Source organism: Zalophus californianus, chromosome 12, assembly GCF_009762305.2.
Source record: "Zalophus californianus isolate mZalCal1 chromosome 12, mZalCal1.pri.v2, whole genome shotgun sequence".
NCBI classification, from domain to species: Eukaryota; Metazoa; Chordata; class Mammalia; order Carnivora; family Otariidae; genus Zalophus; species Zalophus californianus.
In genome coordinates this window covers 105,701,318-105,716,607 of record NC_045606.1, presented here as the reverse complement: position 1 = coordinate 105,716,607, position 15,290 = coordinate 105,701,318, and the positions used below count along the sequence as shown (strand labels likewise).

Genomic DNA, 15,290 nt, shown 5'->3' with positions numbered 1-15,290 from the left:
GTGTGAGAGCCCAGATCGGGCGTGTCCGGCGTGTGCGAGCCCGGGTCGGGCGTGTCGGGCGTGGGCGAGCCTGTGTGGGTGTGCGCGTGCGCGCACCTGTGGGGGCGGTGCCCACAGCCGCCGGATCTTGTCCTGCGGACCGGGGCGGAGCTCTGGCCGTGCGCGGTGGGCTCGGCCAGAGAGAGCCGTTGCTCGACGCCTCCTGACGGCAGAAGGGAGACCACCTGCTCGTGCAAAGTGAAGGCTTTTCCCTCTTGCACACTTGACACACCTTGTCTTTTTACCTTAAAGAAAAGAGCACATGGGATCCCTGCCGTTTGCAAACCTGTGGGTAAAAACTCTGTAACGAAACTCATTTATGTGTATTCGGCCTCACCACCGAACGGACTGCCGGAAGTCGTGCGGAGGGGAGTGCACATGCGCAGGCCACAGCCCCGCTCGCTCGTGCGCACCTGCGAGGGGGCTGGGCTGGCCGAGGGGGTGGACAGTCCCCACGAGCCCTCAGCCGGGAAGCAAACTGCAAGAGAGCTCGAAGCCAACCCCATCAAGGACTTGGTCTCCTTAAACTTCAAATCCATCCTTTCGCTGTAAAAAAAAAAAAAAAAAAAAAAGAATTTTAATCATACTAGTGTTCTCTAGATGTTCATTGTTTAACGATTAATACTTTTTATCTAGGGCTTAAAAACCTCTCTGGTCTTAAAAATGTATTTAGCCGGTGCGTAAACTTAGAAACCAATGGACCCTGAGTGAAGTAGAGACTAACAGTGATGAATACCCATCGAGCACCGCACTGGATGGGGCCCGGGTGTGCGCCCTAGCCGACCGTGCAGGGCCGCAGGGAAGACATCGGGGTTGGGCTGGGGCGGCCTACAGGGGGCCATGGTGCTGGGTCCCGGGCTGCGCAGCCACATCCGGGGAGCACACCTTGCGCTGGGCCGCAGAGCCCGATCCTGTGAGCGTTCTGGTGTTGGAATAGTCCTGACGCTTCTCAAGCGGGAAACACCAGAAACCGCCCCTGTATCTTGCTCCTGCCCTGTCTTCTGCATGGGAATCTTTTTCTATGTTCTTTTTCTTTGACTGTTTACATGCTTTTCCACTTGAGCACCACACGCAGTAGGTCTGTCCGCCTCGAATTTCAGATGTTGTCAGCAAGATGGAATTTTTAAAGAGAGGGTTCCATTTTAAATGCACTAGAGGAAGCTTCCTAGATTTGGGGGGATTTAAATAAATCCCTTCATAAAGTAAGGAAGGACTCACACACCCACCCCCCTCCCGGCCCACATGGATCTGCTTTATCAATGCGGGTTCTGGTTGGTGCTCCATGAGGCCCCACACCCTCAGAGGCCACTGAGCCTCCTCACACCACCCTCCCTGTGTGTCCCCAGCGCTCACGACTGACCACGGACTGAGTTCTGGAAACTTCCTTCTCAGCACAGACCGCAAATAGCTTATTACCATAATCCTGATGAGCAAGGGGATATTAGCCACCATGTCATACACTTGACCTGTGACCTCATCAATCCGTCTCTCCCCGAACTTAGTTCTGGATGTTTTTAAGCATCGGTTTGACCTCCTCAAGTGTCCGACTGGCTCCAGGCAAAGTGGGATTCTGAGCTAGCTCCCCCGGGGTGGTTTAAACTCCTTGAGTAGGGACGACCCGATCAGGCTTCCGCCTGTCCCTCCCTTTCCCTCACAGACCGTGGTCCAGAGGGCGTCAGCAGGTAACAAAACAAGAGAGGTTCCTCGTAGCATTTTATCCAAGGATCCTGCAGGCTCGGGACAACGGCCGGCAACCATCGTCCACGCGGACAGCCACCCAGGAGGGAGGGCTGCACATGTCCCCAGCCCGTCCCTGGCCTCCCGCAGGGGAGGCCTCCATACAGCCCCAGCATACAGAGCAGCCCCTCGGAATAAAAGAGCAGCTGGAAGAGGTTTTAAACCAGCTTCAAGGACTAAAAGAAAGTGACCTGAACTGCCTTAAAAAGAGAGGGGTTCTGTCTAAGTCCAGATCCCACATGAAGCCCTCCGATTTCATTTAGGAAGGACTGGGACTCGTCTCTGTTGCACCAGGGTCTGCCCCACACCTGACGCTTCCGAATGCGGGCCTCGCGGTGGTAGGAGGAAGTAGCTGCGCATCCAACTGGAAGCCAATGTGGGCTGTAGCCGAGCAGATTAATTCTCCGGAATCTGCGAGCAGCTAGCATGCTGTCGGTGCCGTGATTCATGACCGCGCCTTGTCGCTCAGCGTCGGACCCTGCAAGGACCCTTGGCCCCCCCGTGCCAGCTCGAGACCCCACACCAGCGCGGAGCCTCAGCCTGGGGCAGGGAAGCACCGCAAGCACCTGGCCCCAGCCGGCAGGTATGGGGAGCATTCCCGCAGGCCCGGTTGCTGCTGCCCACGCCTGGTGCTTCTGTCCACGCCGGCTGGAGAGTGGCAGTGCCATGCGCGGTATGGAAGAAATCCGTTTCCCCCTCGCTCCCTCTCTGCGTAGCGTTTAATCTTCCTAAGGCAAGCTTGTGTCCTGAGGAAGCCAATTTCTGTGCACGGTTAGCCCCATAACTCACATGTGGGCCCCCAGGGCCCAGCCTACCTGGGAAGGTGAGGCAGCAGATCCTCAGGCCGTGGCCACCACGGGGGGCACCACATGCCGTGGCCTCCAGACCCGACCACTCAGCTTCCTCTCTTCTCCATCTTCCCATCTGGTAGCGGGGCAAACCTCTTTGTTTCAGACTATCTCAGATTCGTGGGTTCCCTTTATTTCTATTTATTGTTTTTGATCTGTTGTTGAAATTTCTTCTCTTATTTGAATTTTAGTGAACATACAGTGCAATTTTGGTTTCTGGAGTAGAATTCAGTGACTCATCACTTACACAAAACACCCAGTGCTCATCACAAGAGCCTTCCTTAATCCCCATCACCCATGTAGACCATTCCCCACCCTCCCCCTATCAACCCTCAGTGTGTTCTCTGTCTGTAAGAGTCTTTTAGGGTTCAGTTCCCTCTCTCCTCTTTCCCCCCCTTTTCCTATGTTCATTTGTTTTTGACAAACATTGTTAAAATGTCTATGCTACCCAAAGCAATCTACACATTTAATGTAACCCCTATCAAAATACCACCACCATTTTTCACAGAACTAGAAAAATCCTAAAATGTTTACAGAACCACAACAGACCCCAAAGACCCAAAGCAACCTTGAAAAAGAAAACCAGGGGTGCCTGGGTGGCTCAGTCAGTTAAGCATCTGCCTTTGGCTCAGGTCCCGGGATCGAGTCCCTCATTGGGCTCCCTGCTCAGCGGGGAGCCTGCTTCTCCCTCTGCCTGCCCCTCCCCCTGCTTGTGCTCACCCTCTCTCTCTCTGACAAATAAATAAAATATTTTTAAAAAGAAAAGAAAAAGATGTTTCCGGACTTCCAGCTCTGTTACAAAGCTGTGATCATCAAGCCAGTGTGGTACCGGCACAAAAACAGACACATAGATCAATGGAACAGAACAGAGAATCATGGGCTCCCTTTAAAACAAATTGTATTTATTGTGGCCTCGTCCACACCCGAAGAGGAGCATGTCCCGAAATTGACCCCTGTCTTTTCCTTGAATGAGTTTCTCAGCAGACCCCAGCTGTTGAGCTCCCTGTCGACTGTCTAGCCGTCAAGAGGGGGGTTTCTTCTCCTTCCTATGAAGGCCCTGATTTAACACTTGGGGAAACTCATGGTGTTTTCCAGTAGGTTGGAATTCCATATCTGGAAGGACCACCGGCTTAGTTCCCATAAGGCCGCCTCATTCACGGCGAGCCCGCGACGTGCTGAGCACTGTCCCCCCAGCCTCAAGAGATGCAAGTGCTCCCATCCTGTCTGCTCGAGGATGAGAGTGGAGAGTGAGGGCACAGGGGTGCCCCTCCGCCCTGGGGGCATGGTGCCAGATCATCTGTCCTTCCTGTTGATTCCCCTTTATTTGTGCAGATACGTTTGGTTGGGATGTGTTTCCTCCTAGGACCTCCCCTGCCCACCTCTCTCCCTCTCTGCCTGTCTCAACCTGCTGTGCTCGGAAAACATCACTGGGTGCTCAGGAGCCCACCGGTTAAGCCCCAGAACCCTAGGACTTGAAAAATTACAACCACCTTAGAAATTTCCAAGTTCACTGTCCCGGTTCTGTGCCCGAGGGGAGCAATGTGCTCACTTAGGTTGTGCAGACAGAGAAGGGCCAGTCAGGGTCTCTCGCCCCTCTGCCTGGTGCAGGCTGGCTGCCGACAGTCGCGGCCACCTGCTCTGTGTGACCAGAGACAGGCTGTTCCATGGGGATAAGCCTCGGTCTCCTCTACAGCTCCCATTCCACTGTGTTCTGGTAACGAGCCGAGATGATGCTCGGAACATGGCACCTAGTTTGGCACGTGGGTTCCACCCCACCCCCACCTCGGGGGCGACCACCTGCTCCCAGTTCCCACATTTTGCATTTTCATGTTGGCAGACGCGTCTCAGCTCCCTAAACTGTAAGAAGTTTGTGGGCATGGGACCCAGCGCCATTCTCTGTCTACTAGAAATAGAAAAACAAGAACACGTGTTGAATTAATGATAAGGTTAAAGTTTCAAACCCAAATAGTATTATTTCTGTGAAGCCCAGATCACCTGCGATGAGATGCTCTCTGTGGGGAGGGGTCTTTCAGTGAAACTCTGCAGTGAACACACACAAGGGCATCTCTACCTTTTCTTAACATTTGGAACCCTCACTGGGAGCTCCACCTTTAGAAGCCAATATAAGATGGAAAAGATTTATTAGTCTCATTTCTCATTACTTGAAATAAAAAAATTCTACACGATTGAAATTAAAGCTTATATGCTTCCCATTTCTAAAACATTCTTTTAAATGCACCCCCACACACACACACAAATCATCAAGTTGTCATCTCTAATAGCAACGACTGTTGTAAGTACGTGGATGGGCATCTGACAGCATGTCTCAGCCCTGTGTTCCTGAATGAATGCTCGCAAAAACCGCGCTCCTTGTTTTTCTAGACGAACACGGACATGGCAGGTGCCCGCCAGGCCTGCTGAGGGATGAGCGTGATCATTTTGAACTGGTCTCTCAGCCTGAAGGGAGCCCGACGCAGGCGAGGGACAGCTGAGCGCGGGTCATCTTGTGTCTGAGCCCAGCCTGATCTGTGTGTGTTGTTTGTTGCAGGCGCTAAGGAGATCGATATCGCCGCGACCCTGGAGCACTTGAGGGACCAGAGACCGGGCATGGTCCAGACAAAGGTACTGTCGGCCAGTCCTCGGGAATGGTGGGGGCGACAGGGGTGTCTTTCTGCAGGTGTTTCCCAGCAAGGAGAGAGGAGAAGGGAACCAAGTGTCTCCCACGCAGGTCCCAGGTGGGAGTGGAAGGCCCCTCCCGGGAGGGCGGCCCATGGTTCCAGCAACCACCTGCATTTGAGCAAAAACAGATGCAGTTGGATCTCCAGTCTTTGGAGCCCTCTCCCCACCAGATTTGGGGAAGAGGGAGAGCATTACATTTTTACAAAAAGAGCTCCATGATAGGGGCACCTGGGTGGCTCAGTCGGTTAAGCGTCTGACTCCTGGTTTCGGCTCAGGTCATGATCTCAGGGTCATGGTATTGAGCCACATTGGTCTCCACACTCACTTGGGAATTTAAAAAAAAAGAGGTCAGTGACAAACCCCAGCACCCCTGCAGGGGAATGGTCTAGATCCACTAACATTCTGCCAGACCCCCCCCCCCCCTTTCTGGCCCACAGAACCACAACTCTGTTGTGTGGTCATCGGATGTCCCCGGGTGTACTCAGGTCCTCAAACACCTCAAAATAGCTTATTTGCGTACTTACTGAGAAGGCCACGTTTGCAACAAGAGTAAACACAAGATGGCTGGTTGGCTTTGGGTTAACCAGAGCTAGAAATGGGCTTTACATGATGTTCCTTTAGCACTCGGAAGTATCTGTGTCCAACGACCACGAAAGCTCCCACGCATCTGTTCCATAAAGGTAATGAAGTCATAAAATACAGAATCTTCCCTTTCTCAAGGTAGTCCTGCCACCCCAGTGCTATTAGCACCTACACAAAAGGCCAAAATCCCTAAAAGACACCCTTGCAGAATTCCTTCCTTATGCCTAAGAGGACTGTAGGTTGTAAAAAGCACTCCCATGAAGTGGGGCTGACCCAAGGACCCGAGGACCGTGCTTTGTGCCTGGTGGTGATGGTTCTGGGGCCCCAGAGAGCTTACCCTGCCTCCCGGGGTCTCACTGCTCCCCCTGGAAAGTGCCAGTAGCCCCCAGCCCCCTTTCTGTCTGAATGTTACCATGAGAAGACACACGTCACACGGGGTCTGAGCTGGATGAGAGGAGACAGCTACATCCCAAGCTCTCTGTTGAGAATGAAGCCACACGCCTCAGGAGGCTAAGCTGAGCACACTTTGAACCGGAAGATCATTTCCTGAAATACCTTAACAGTCACCTGGCTGGTTCTTGATGGCCAAAGTCAACCCCAAGCACCGAGGCAAATTTAACTTCAGTCTCTTACAGAACCACAATCTATTCTAAGCAGAGTCACAAGAAGCCTTCTAAAGAGTCAAGAACTGCTCCGGCCGAGCCCTTCCCCCCGGCAGCTGCGCCTGCCCCAGCCCCGGACCTCCACCCAGGCTCCGGCACCTGGGGGTACAAGCAGCCTGCCCTGTGCACGCTCAGCCCCGAAGAGCTGTCACCAGCACCGTGCGCTCACCCCATCCCCCTGTAGCACGCATGCGGGTCACGAGAATTCGCATTTGATTAGCGTGAAGGAAGTTTATCAATCATGGCACACTTTGTTTTCCTAGGATTTTTTTTTAATCTGAAGTTTTGAAATTATTTCAGACCTGCAAAACACGTGCAGAAATAATACAGATCATTCCCACGTGCCCTCACTAGGTTCCCACTGCTAGCACCTTATGTAACCACAGGTGACCGCAGCCAGGAACCGGCATCAGTATAAGCCATTTACTCGGGGGCAGACCTTGTCCTAGCTCATCCATGTCCGCAGTGACCTTTCCCTGGAGCAAGACCACCCCTGAGCACTCAGTCGTCATATCTCCCACATCTCGACTAATGGAACAGCTCGGTGGCCTTGAGAGCTCTTCAAAAGAGAACTGGCAGGTGTGGCTTGGTTTTCATAGACTGTCTCTTGCTTGGGTTTGTCTGAGGTTCCTGTGATGGGTTCTGGTTGTGCATCTTGGACAGGAACGTCCCAGAAGGAGGCACGTGAACCCGGTTGATCTCCTTTCTAGGGAGGTGAGCTTCGGTCACTCGGCTCAGGGGGTGTCCCCCAGGTGATTCTTCTTGGTAATGAGCAGTGTCTTGGGGGAGAGATTTGGTACTGTTCACGTCTCTTTGTTGTTGTGCTTTATCATGATGTCAGCAGGTGACAAATAACCCGCAGGTTTTGTGCCCAAGGAAGGTCCATCCTACTAGCCTGACCATGCCACTTGGTGGTAGCCTTGTGAGGGCCAGCACTGCAGGGTCAGTGCACTGTCCCTGGATGGTCTGGCCCCACGGGGCCACCAGAAGCCATGGAGGAGGCTTGGAGGCCTGAGAACCAGGGCCTGGTGAGCAGTGTCACTTTATAACCAGGAAAGAAAAGCGGATTCTGTCTCTGCCTAAATCTTGATGCTGCTTTGGGCCGTCTCCTACTGCACAGATAACCTGCAGGAAATCGTCAAGACTCACTTCTTCACTCCCTGAACCTGGGTACCTCCCAGGCAGGCTTCCTCCACCCCAGACACCCCAGACGGTACAAGGATGCCCAAAACACAGACTCCATGGTGGATCTGGGCGAAACCGTGGGGACGGTGCATAACACAGTGCAAAAACCATTCGGGCCTCGTGGCACAAGGTCCTGAGGCCCAGGGAACGGCCCACAGGCCCTGCCAGAAAGGGAGATGAAGCATCCAGAGAGCAGAGAATTTGCCTCATGTACCTTCCCTGCCGGAACTGACCCTCTTCCTTCAGGTGGGGGTTCAAAAGCTGTCTGGAAGTGTGTATGTAAATGCAATTCCTAGAATTTCAAGGTATAAAGAAATAAGCACATCAAAGCCACCAGTCTGTCTTAATTTGATGGCTTTGCCCAACATTTCTCCATGAAATGGAACTTCCCCTGAAGTTCAGTTTAACAAAAGGAAAATTTCTGTGGGAAAAAATAGTGCCATACAATCTGAATACTCTTCCACAGAAGCCAAGAGAAGGTCGCCTGTGGGCTGTTCAAACCCATGTAGTCAGATTGTGCCATATGAGCTGAAGACACAAAACAGACCGGGGACGGAGCCCCCCGACCCCCAGCGCACAGCCTGACTGCACAACTCCATCTTTACGTTCAAAAAAGCCCCCGATAGCTGATTTTCCACCTGGAAACAAACCCTCGGTCAAACGAAGCACAGACACCTGCCGTGCGTCTGCCTGAGGAGAGGAAGGGAAGCCACGGCCCCGGGCCTGGGAGCTGGCGCCGGCCGCGGGGACGAGCCTGAGAAGCAAGCGGCAGCACAGGGTTACGGCCCGGGAGACCCAAGCAGAAGGAGATGTCACCCAACCCCCATCACCTCACGTGTGTCAGTAGCGCAACAGAATGCTCGTTCCTAGGAAGGGAGATGAAATCGCAGGAGGCAGGGAAAACACACGTCACAAGGTGAGCGATGTCTCGTCCTCTACGCGTGTCGTGGAACAGACTCTCCCCCTCCGTCCCCTTCATCTCGTTAAGGTGCCTCCTTAACGCTGTCCGTAACGACACTTTCTCTTCGACGCTCACTTCAAAAGCCAACTGACCCGTGTGTCCCCAGGAAGTAGTGATGTTGGTTGGCCCCGGGCGGGTGCGCACGGTGTTTACATGTGGTACCGCACCTCCTGCCCCTCCCCTGCTCGTCTCTGGCTTTGGGTTTCACCCTATCCTTGTTCTGCTCCGCAAGCCCGGCTCCCTACCTTGCTCGGGGTCTGACGCGACAAGGACTGATTGAATTAAGTGTAATCCAGTTCACAGCCCTGGGCCTCCCGACCCACGTCCTGCTCCATCAGAAGCCTCTCAGTACCTTGAGATTGTTCCCCTCAGTCTCTGTGTCTCTATCTCCCCGTTCACATGCATGCATGCGCGCATACCTATGTGTGCGCGCACGTATAAACGTACACGTGCGCACGCACGCGTGCATATACCTATGTGTCCACGCGTGCGTACCTGTGTGTGCACACACATATAAACATACACGTGTGCGCATCCATCCGCGCATACCTGTGTGTGCACACGTATAAATGTACACATGTACACGCATGTGTGCGTGCATACCTATGTGCGCACATGTATAAACGTGCACATGTGCGCACACGTGCGTGCATGCCTATGTGTGCACACACATATAAACGTACACATGTGCATGCATACATGTGTGCATACCTATGTGTGTGCACACGTATAAACGTACACGTGTGCACGCATGCATACCTATTAGTGCACACACGCGTGCGTGCATACCTGTGTGTGCACACACGTATAAACGTACACGTGCGCGTGTGCATACCTGTGTGCACACACGTATAAACGTACACATGCGCACTCATGTACAATCATGCATACACGTGCACACATGCACATTCGCATGTACACTGTACGCTCATGCACACACATGCACACACACATGCACACTCGCGTGTACACTCATGCAGACATGCACGCTCACAAGTACACGTGTGCACTCATGCACACACATGCGCGCTCACATGTACACATGTGCACTCATACACACATGCGCGCTCACATGTACACGTGTGCAGTCATGCACACACATACATGGGTGCACACACATACGCACATGCATGCACCCTGTCCCTCACCTGCTCTGGTATCAGATGTCAAGGATGGAGCCAGGGCTGATCTCTGTGAAGAACAGCTGAGCCAAAGGCACAGAGAGCACTCTGCCCTGCCCCCACCGTGAGGGAGACGTGGGGAAGTGCTGACCTGGGGGGGTCATTGGCGCTCCATGGAGGGTAACAGCTCCTGGGACAGCCATTTACTATGACTCCCTTTGAATTCAGGAATGAAAGTACCATGGCAATGTTGTGTGGGTCCACCCAGTCCTTTGTGCGAGCAGCCACAAGGATTGCAAACACGAATCTGAGTGTGACTATAAATGCAAACACGCGCACACGCAGCCCCGAACACCTCCACTGACCCTCACAGCCGCCACAGCAAAAGCGAGTCAGGTGCCGTGTCTGCCCAGCTTGTTTGTGGGGCTCCCCGGACTTCTGAGGGGTTGACTCGGGCCTGTCAGTGGAGGTGGTGCCACTGAAACTGGGTGCGCACCCGGCCTCCACCCATGGCGGGAGACCAGAGCGCGTCGGCGCTGCCACTCGGGGCTACTTCTCGGGGAAGGGGCAGGGCGGCTGACAAGCCCCATCTCATTGCCGACCAGCCCCAAGGGGCACGGCATGCCTCTGCCAAGGGTCCCTCGTTCCAGGAGGCCCTGGTCTCCTGCCCGCCACTGCCCCGAGAGCCTCCCGTGGCAGGGCCCAGCGCATTCTGCAGGCCCTCCGGCTCCCAGGGCCACAGAGCACACTGTGACCATCTAAGCCACACCTCCTGGCGACGTGTCACGTGTACTATGAGCACAGGGTGTCTGGATGAGGCTGATCGAGGCACAGGTGCACGTCTGGTCTGCTCTCCTCACTGGACCCTGTTGGCCCCCTTATCAGATACTCGTGATGGCTACGGAGGATTCCAAATGCGTGAACTTGCCCACTTCCCCGTCAGCGCTATGTCTTGGGATGGATTGTCTGCGTGTCAAAAGCTGTAAGCAGCCACATGACACATGACATGAGAGTTCCAAAGAGTCTCCTTTCATTTTTTCACATTTCAAGTCATCATGAAACCTCGGTCTCCCCGCTGGCAAGCCAGCCTTTGGGGAAGAAATGGTCTGGAGTGGCTGTTCATGCGTCATAAACCTGGATCCTCCCAACGACACGTCCCCTTGAACAAGCTGTTAGCCGGAGAGCTGGTGACAGGAGACAGCTTCCTGTCACTGGTGACAGCCAAAGGCCCCTCCTCCGGGGCCTTCGAGCGTGAGGAGGGATGCCGGGCACACGGGGCCTGCCTCCTGAGGCTCCAGCCTCAGGCCGCTGCTGGGCACAGTGGTAAAATCGACTGGGTATGCCTTTGAAGGCAGTTTCCAGAATGTGCATCAGGAGGCTGTGTCCACTAGCAAAGACACTGTGTTGGTCCACGCAGGTCATTCCTTCAAGGCCAATACAAAGAGAACCACCAAGGGACGGTCTTTGACCCCAAAGTGAGGGTTAAATTATCCCGCCTTTCTGTTGTTTCTGCTCCTTACTGGGCATTCAAAGTGGATTTTAACCATGATTTTTGGATTTGAAGCTGCCCTGCCACAGATTATCAAGCACTGAAGCCATCCAAAGGGCTTTCTCAGTAGGTGATAGTGTGCATCACTTATTATTCCGGTGACTTCTCTGGTATGACTGGGAGGGGCCCAACACCCACTTCAGAATTTCTCTGCAGTGTCGGGGGCGTCGTGTGGCTAGTGACGTGTGCAGGGGACTGGCCTGTGACCTGCGTGGGGGGGGGGGGGGGCTTTGTTCCCGTCTGCTGAGCCCTCCCCTTCCAGAGAGGGGAACAGTCCTGACACCGCCCTCATTTCTACCTCCTGGTCTTGGCAGGTTTTGCACGTGCCCCATCCAGCACGTGCCTATGAGTAGGAGCACACGTGGGCACACTCGTCTAAGGCTGGACACGCTGTGGATGAGGCGGGGTTTCCCGGCAGGTGCAACAGGGAAGGGCCGGGCTGGACGCTGGGGCGATGCCCACGACAGCGAGGACACTACCCCTCGGCCTTTCCGAGGGGAGGCCATGTGGCTGGCTCCGTGGCAGGTCTGCACGCAGCTGGTGTGGGGTCTGGAGCTCGGGGTGGCCGGTGTCTGCGTCGGCCCTGGCCCACCCCGGGGGCTGCGCACTCCGCCGTCCCCGTGCCGTCGCGGGCTTAGCAGCTCCTCGCAGTGATAAAAGATGAGCCTTTCCCACGTGAGAAATTCTAATCACCATCAACATGGGGTCTCATCTTGCACACCACTGTCCTCTCTACAGAGATGTGTGATCTTTCTTCCTTTTCCTGAACCAATTCCTTCTGCAAAATGACACAGCAGAGCTAAAGGCCGGAGTCTAGAGGAACGTGGTCCCGCTCACCTCTTCACTTTCTCGTCCCTCCAGGAGCAGTTCGAGTTTGCGCTGACGGCCGTGGCGGAGGAGGTGAACGCCATCCTCAGGGCCCTCCCGCAGTGAGCGCGAGCACGCAGCCCGAGGCTGGGAGGCGCTGGCACCATGACTGTCGACTGTGGCTGGGAATCGCGATGCCACTTAGTTGTGTGTCTTCAGTGTCCCTGCCTCGTCAGTGCGGGCCAGCGGTTACAATGCGCATTTGTGTTCAACCAAATCATAGTAAGGGGAGATCTGGGGGATCGTCCAATCACAGGACAATCATTTTATCTGTTTTCACTTCCTTGAAAGGAAAACACTTTTCCTTAAAGCACACATTCACATTCTTAATTGCAAACAATGCCCTACTAACGATGCTGTAGGTTGTGCGCTCCACACCATCTCCACGGAGAGAGCCGGCCTGTGGGCTATAACTCTGAAGGATGGGCCAGCTCTGCAGGGAGGGGACCCGGAGAAGCTGGAAGGGCACCACCAGACATTTGGCATTTGTCTTTACGACAGCTTATCACCGGCAGGAACCCCTCCCCGACTTGTTCAGGAGTTAGAGCAACAAAGTGTTAACCATTCTGCAGCTTTGGGGGAAATAAGAACAGCATCGTCCCTGCATCTTCCCTCTGTTCCCCCGTGCAGGCTGCCCGACACCTGCCCCCGGTGCTGTTGACAGCCTATCTCCACTGTCCACCCCCCAAAGAAGGGCACACGCGTCCCAGGCCAGCCACCCCAGGCGAGGCCTCACATCTGCAACCAGTCTGGAGACACATTTTTAACTTTAAATACAGATTTACACATTGCAAAAGCAGATGCTGTTAATAAACTCTTCCCTTGGGGGTAACCAGATCCGGGGAACCAACCTGGCAGGTAACAAGCTCCGGGGTCCCTGAGGAGCGCCCTAGCCCCCAGCAGGCTCCTGTGCTCCCCTCTTGGGGGGGATGTCCTGGGCCCTGCCAGCATCCAGGGGAGACCCTGGGTACCCCGTTCCCAGAAGGGGATGCAGGGTGACGTACATTGTTGGTTTTACTGGGTGAGATCCTGGCACCAGGGAGAAAGGTGGAAACAGCAGCATTTCCTGGGCCCCGTGCCCCCCCGGGGTCACCTAGGTCAGACACCTGTGTAACTCGCTCAGACACCAGTGTCTAGAGGCGATTCGGATTTGCCACCCTCCCCCCCGCCCCCGACAGAGGAACTCATTTCGCTGGACTCAGAACGGCGGGCTCTAAGAAGGCAGACAGCTCTGTGCGCTACAGCTTTTCTTCTTAGGATTAGGTGTGAATACATCCCCGGTACCTTCCATGTCCCGCTTACTGCACACATTCTTCCCGCCCTAAGTAGACACTGCAACCCAAAAACCAGTAGCATTGGGAGAGCGGCCTGTGACTGGGGAAGAAGATGCCAAATACTGTTTGTGTCTTTAAGTGGTCCTGTCATGTCATCTGCTCTAATAGATCTATAATTTTTTGCCAGAGTTGTTTCTCCCTATCTGGAATCTAAATAATGAATAGCAACTGATTTATCTGAATATAGGAAGCATATACCTACTTGTAATTTCTAACCTTATGTTTCGAAAGAAATCCTCCAGTGTGAGATATATAAATATATTTAATTGTGTCAGATTAAACTTTTGATTTCACATTCAAATGGTCTTTATTTGGGGAGGATAGGGCAACTTTCCCTGCCCGTCCTTTGCTCCCGGGGGTGGGGGAGCAGATGGGAGCCTTTCCGAGAATTCCGCCTTTGCAGGGTTAGCTGTGCACAAAGGGCCAGAGCGTCCCAGAGCTTTCCTTCCTCAAAGACTGATTGCAGGATCTCCGGAAGCAGCCGGGGCTGTGGTCTGCGCAGTGTCCCCCCGCCTCTCATGCCCATCTGTGCGGCGTGAGCACAGGGCTAGCGGCGGAAGACCCTTCCTTCCCGGGGCTCAGGCTCCACCCCCCACAGCCAAACACCCATCCTGGCACATCAAGGCGGCGGCACAGGGACAGGCTTGTCCTATAGCGCCTCAGCGACCCCAGTGACTCAGGGCTGCGTGTGGAGTCAGCTTGTCATGGGAGTAGGTAACCACTCACAGGGCCCGTCAGCTTGAGGGGCTCAGTGTCCACCCAAGTGCTGGTGTGCGTTTCTCGAGAGATCAGCCCCCAGGTCTCGCTGGGTGGACACCCAGTTACATCGGTCTCTCAGACCCCCCTTTCCAGAGTCGGCCTCACGTTCAAATCCTGCCTGGGCATCCGTGGACTGCGCGTCCCACTGCTGTGAGTTACTGCCATCGGGGGTCCCTGAGGTATCACAGGTGCACGCACCACATGGGGCGGCTTCTCATGATAAGCACATGTCAGAACATGCACACGGCAGACCCCAAGCCATGAAAAGGTTCCCCTCCCACCATGAGTATTTAGGAATGCTGGACAACATGTACCGGAAACATACGGTGCATGCCAGCTCTAACGAAAGGGCAAAGAGGGAAGCCCATGGTCGGTGTGGGTGAGTGTGGACACTGAGCCACACAAGGGCTGGGGGCCGGTTCTGAGCAGCCTGCTCTGACCCAGCACAGGGGGCCCCGGGAGCTGGTGTGCCGGAAATGTCCAGAGCCGGCTCTCTCTGCAAACGTGGGCACGCAGAAATGCGCGGAGATGTGCACTCCGGCAGCACACAGTAGTGATGTAACCAGCCCTCCTCATCGTCGGGGCCACGGGGCCAACAACTTCCCACAGAATGCTCACCACAGCCTTCCGCACCACCCACTTTCCACTTCGATCCGCATCAGTCACGTCTCCATCACTCACCTGCTGATTCCCGGGATGCATATACCCCCACAAGGAGTGACTTCAACGAGGGAAGGGCGGTGAGTGCCCGGGAAGGGACCGGGAAGAACGCAGCTGCTGGGGATGGGGGTGCAAAGGGAGTAAAGGAACTAGGAAGTGGCCACTTGTGTGTTAACGGAAGTTCTCGGTTCATCCAGGGTAGTTTCTAATAGCAGCTGATTTTAGCAACCAGTCCATGGTTGCTAAAATCCCTGCCTGCTGGTACCAGCGCTTGCGGTGCATCCCTGCCCAGAGCCCAGCAACGACG

General features: G+C 54.5%; 1 protein-coding gene across 4 annotated transcripts in view; it reads left to right on the top strand.

Moving 5' to 3' along the window:
- PTPRN2 (protein tyrosine phosphatase receptor type N2) overlaps nucleotides 1-13,853 on the top strand; it is an 809,200-nt gene extending 795,347 nt beyond the window's left edge. For all 4 annotated transcript variants that reach the window (XM_035723337.1, XM_027574319.2, XM_035723336.1 and 1 more), the window contains 2 exons: nucleotides 5,173-5,246; nucleotides 12,225-13,853. In XM_035723337.1, coding sequence (XP_035579230.1) covers nucleotides 5,173-5,246; nucleotides 12,225-12,296 — 146 coding nt within the window. In that variant the 3' untranslated portion in view covers nucleotides 12,297-13,853. The remainder of the gene's footprint in view (nucleotides 1-5,172; nucleotides 5,247-12,224) is intronic.
- The last annotated feature ends 1,437 nt before the right edge of the window (nucleotides 13,854-15,290 follow it).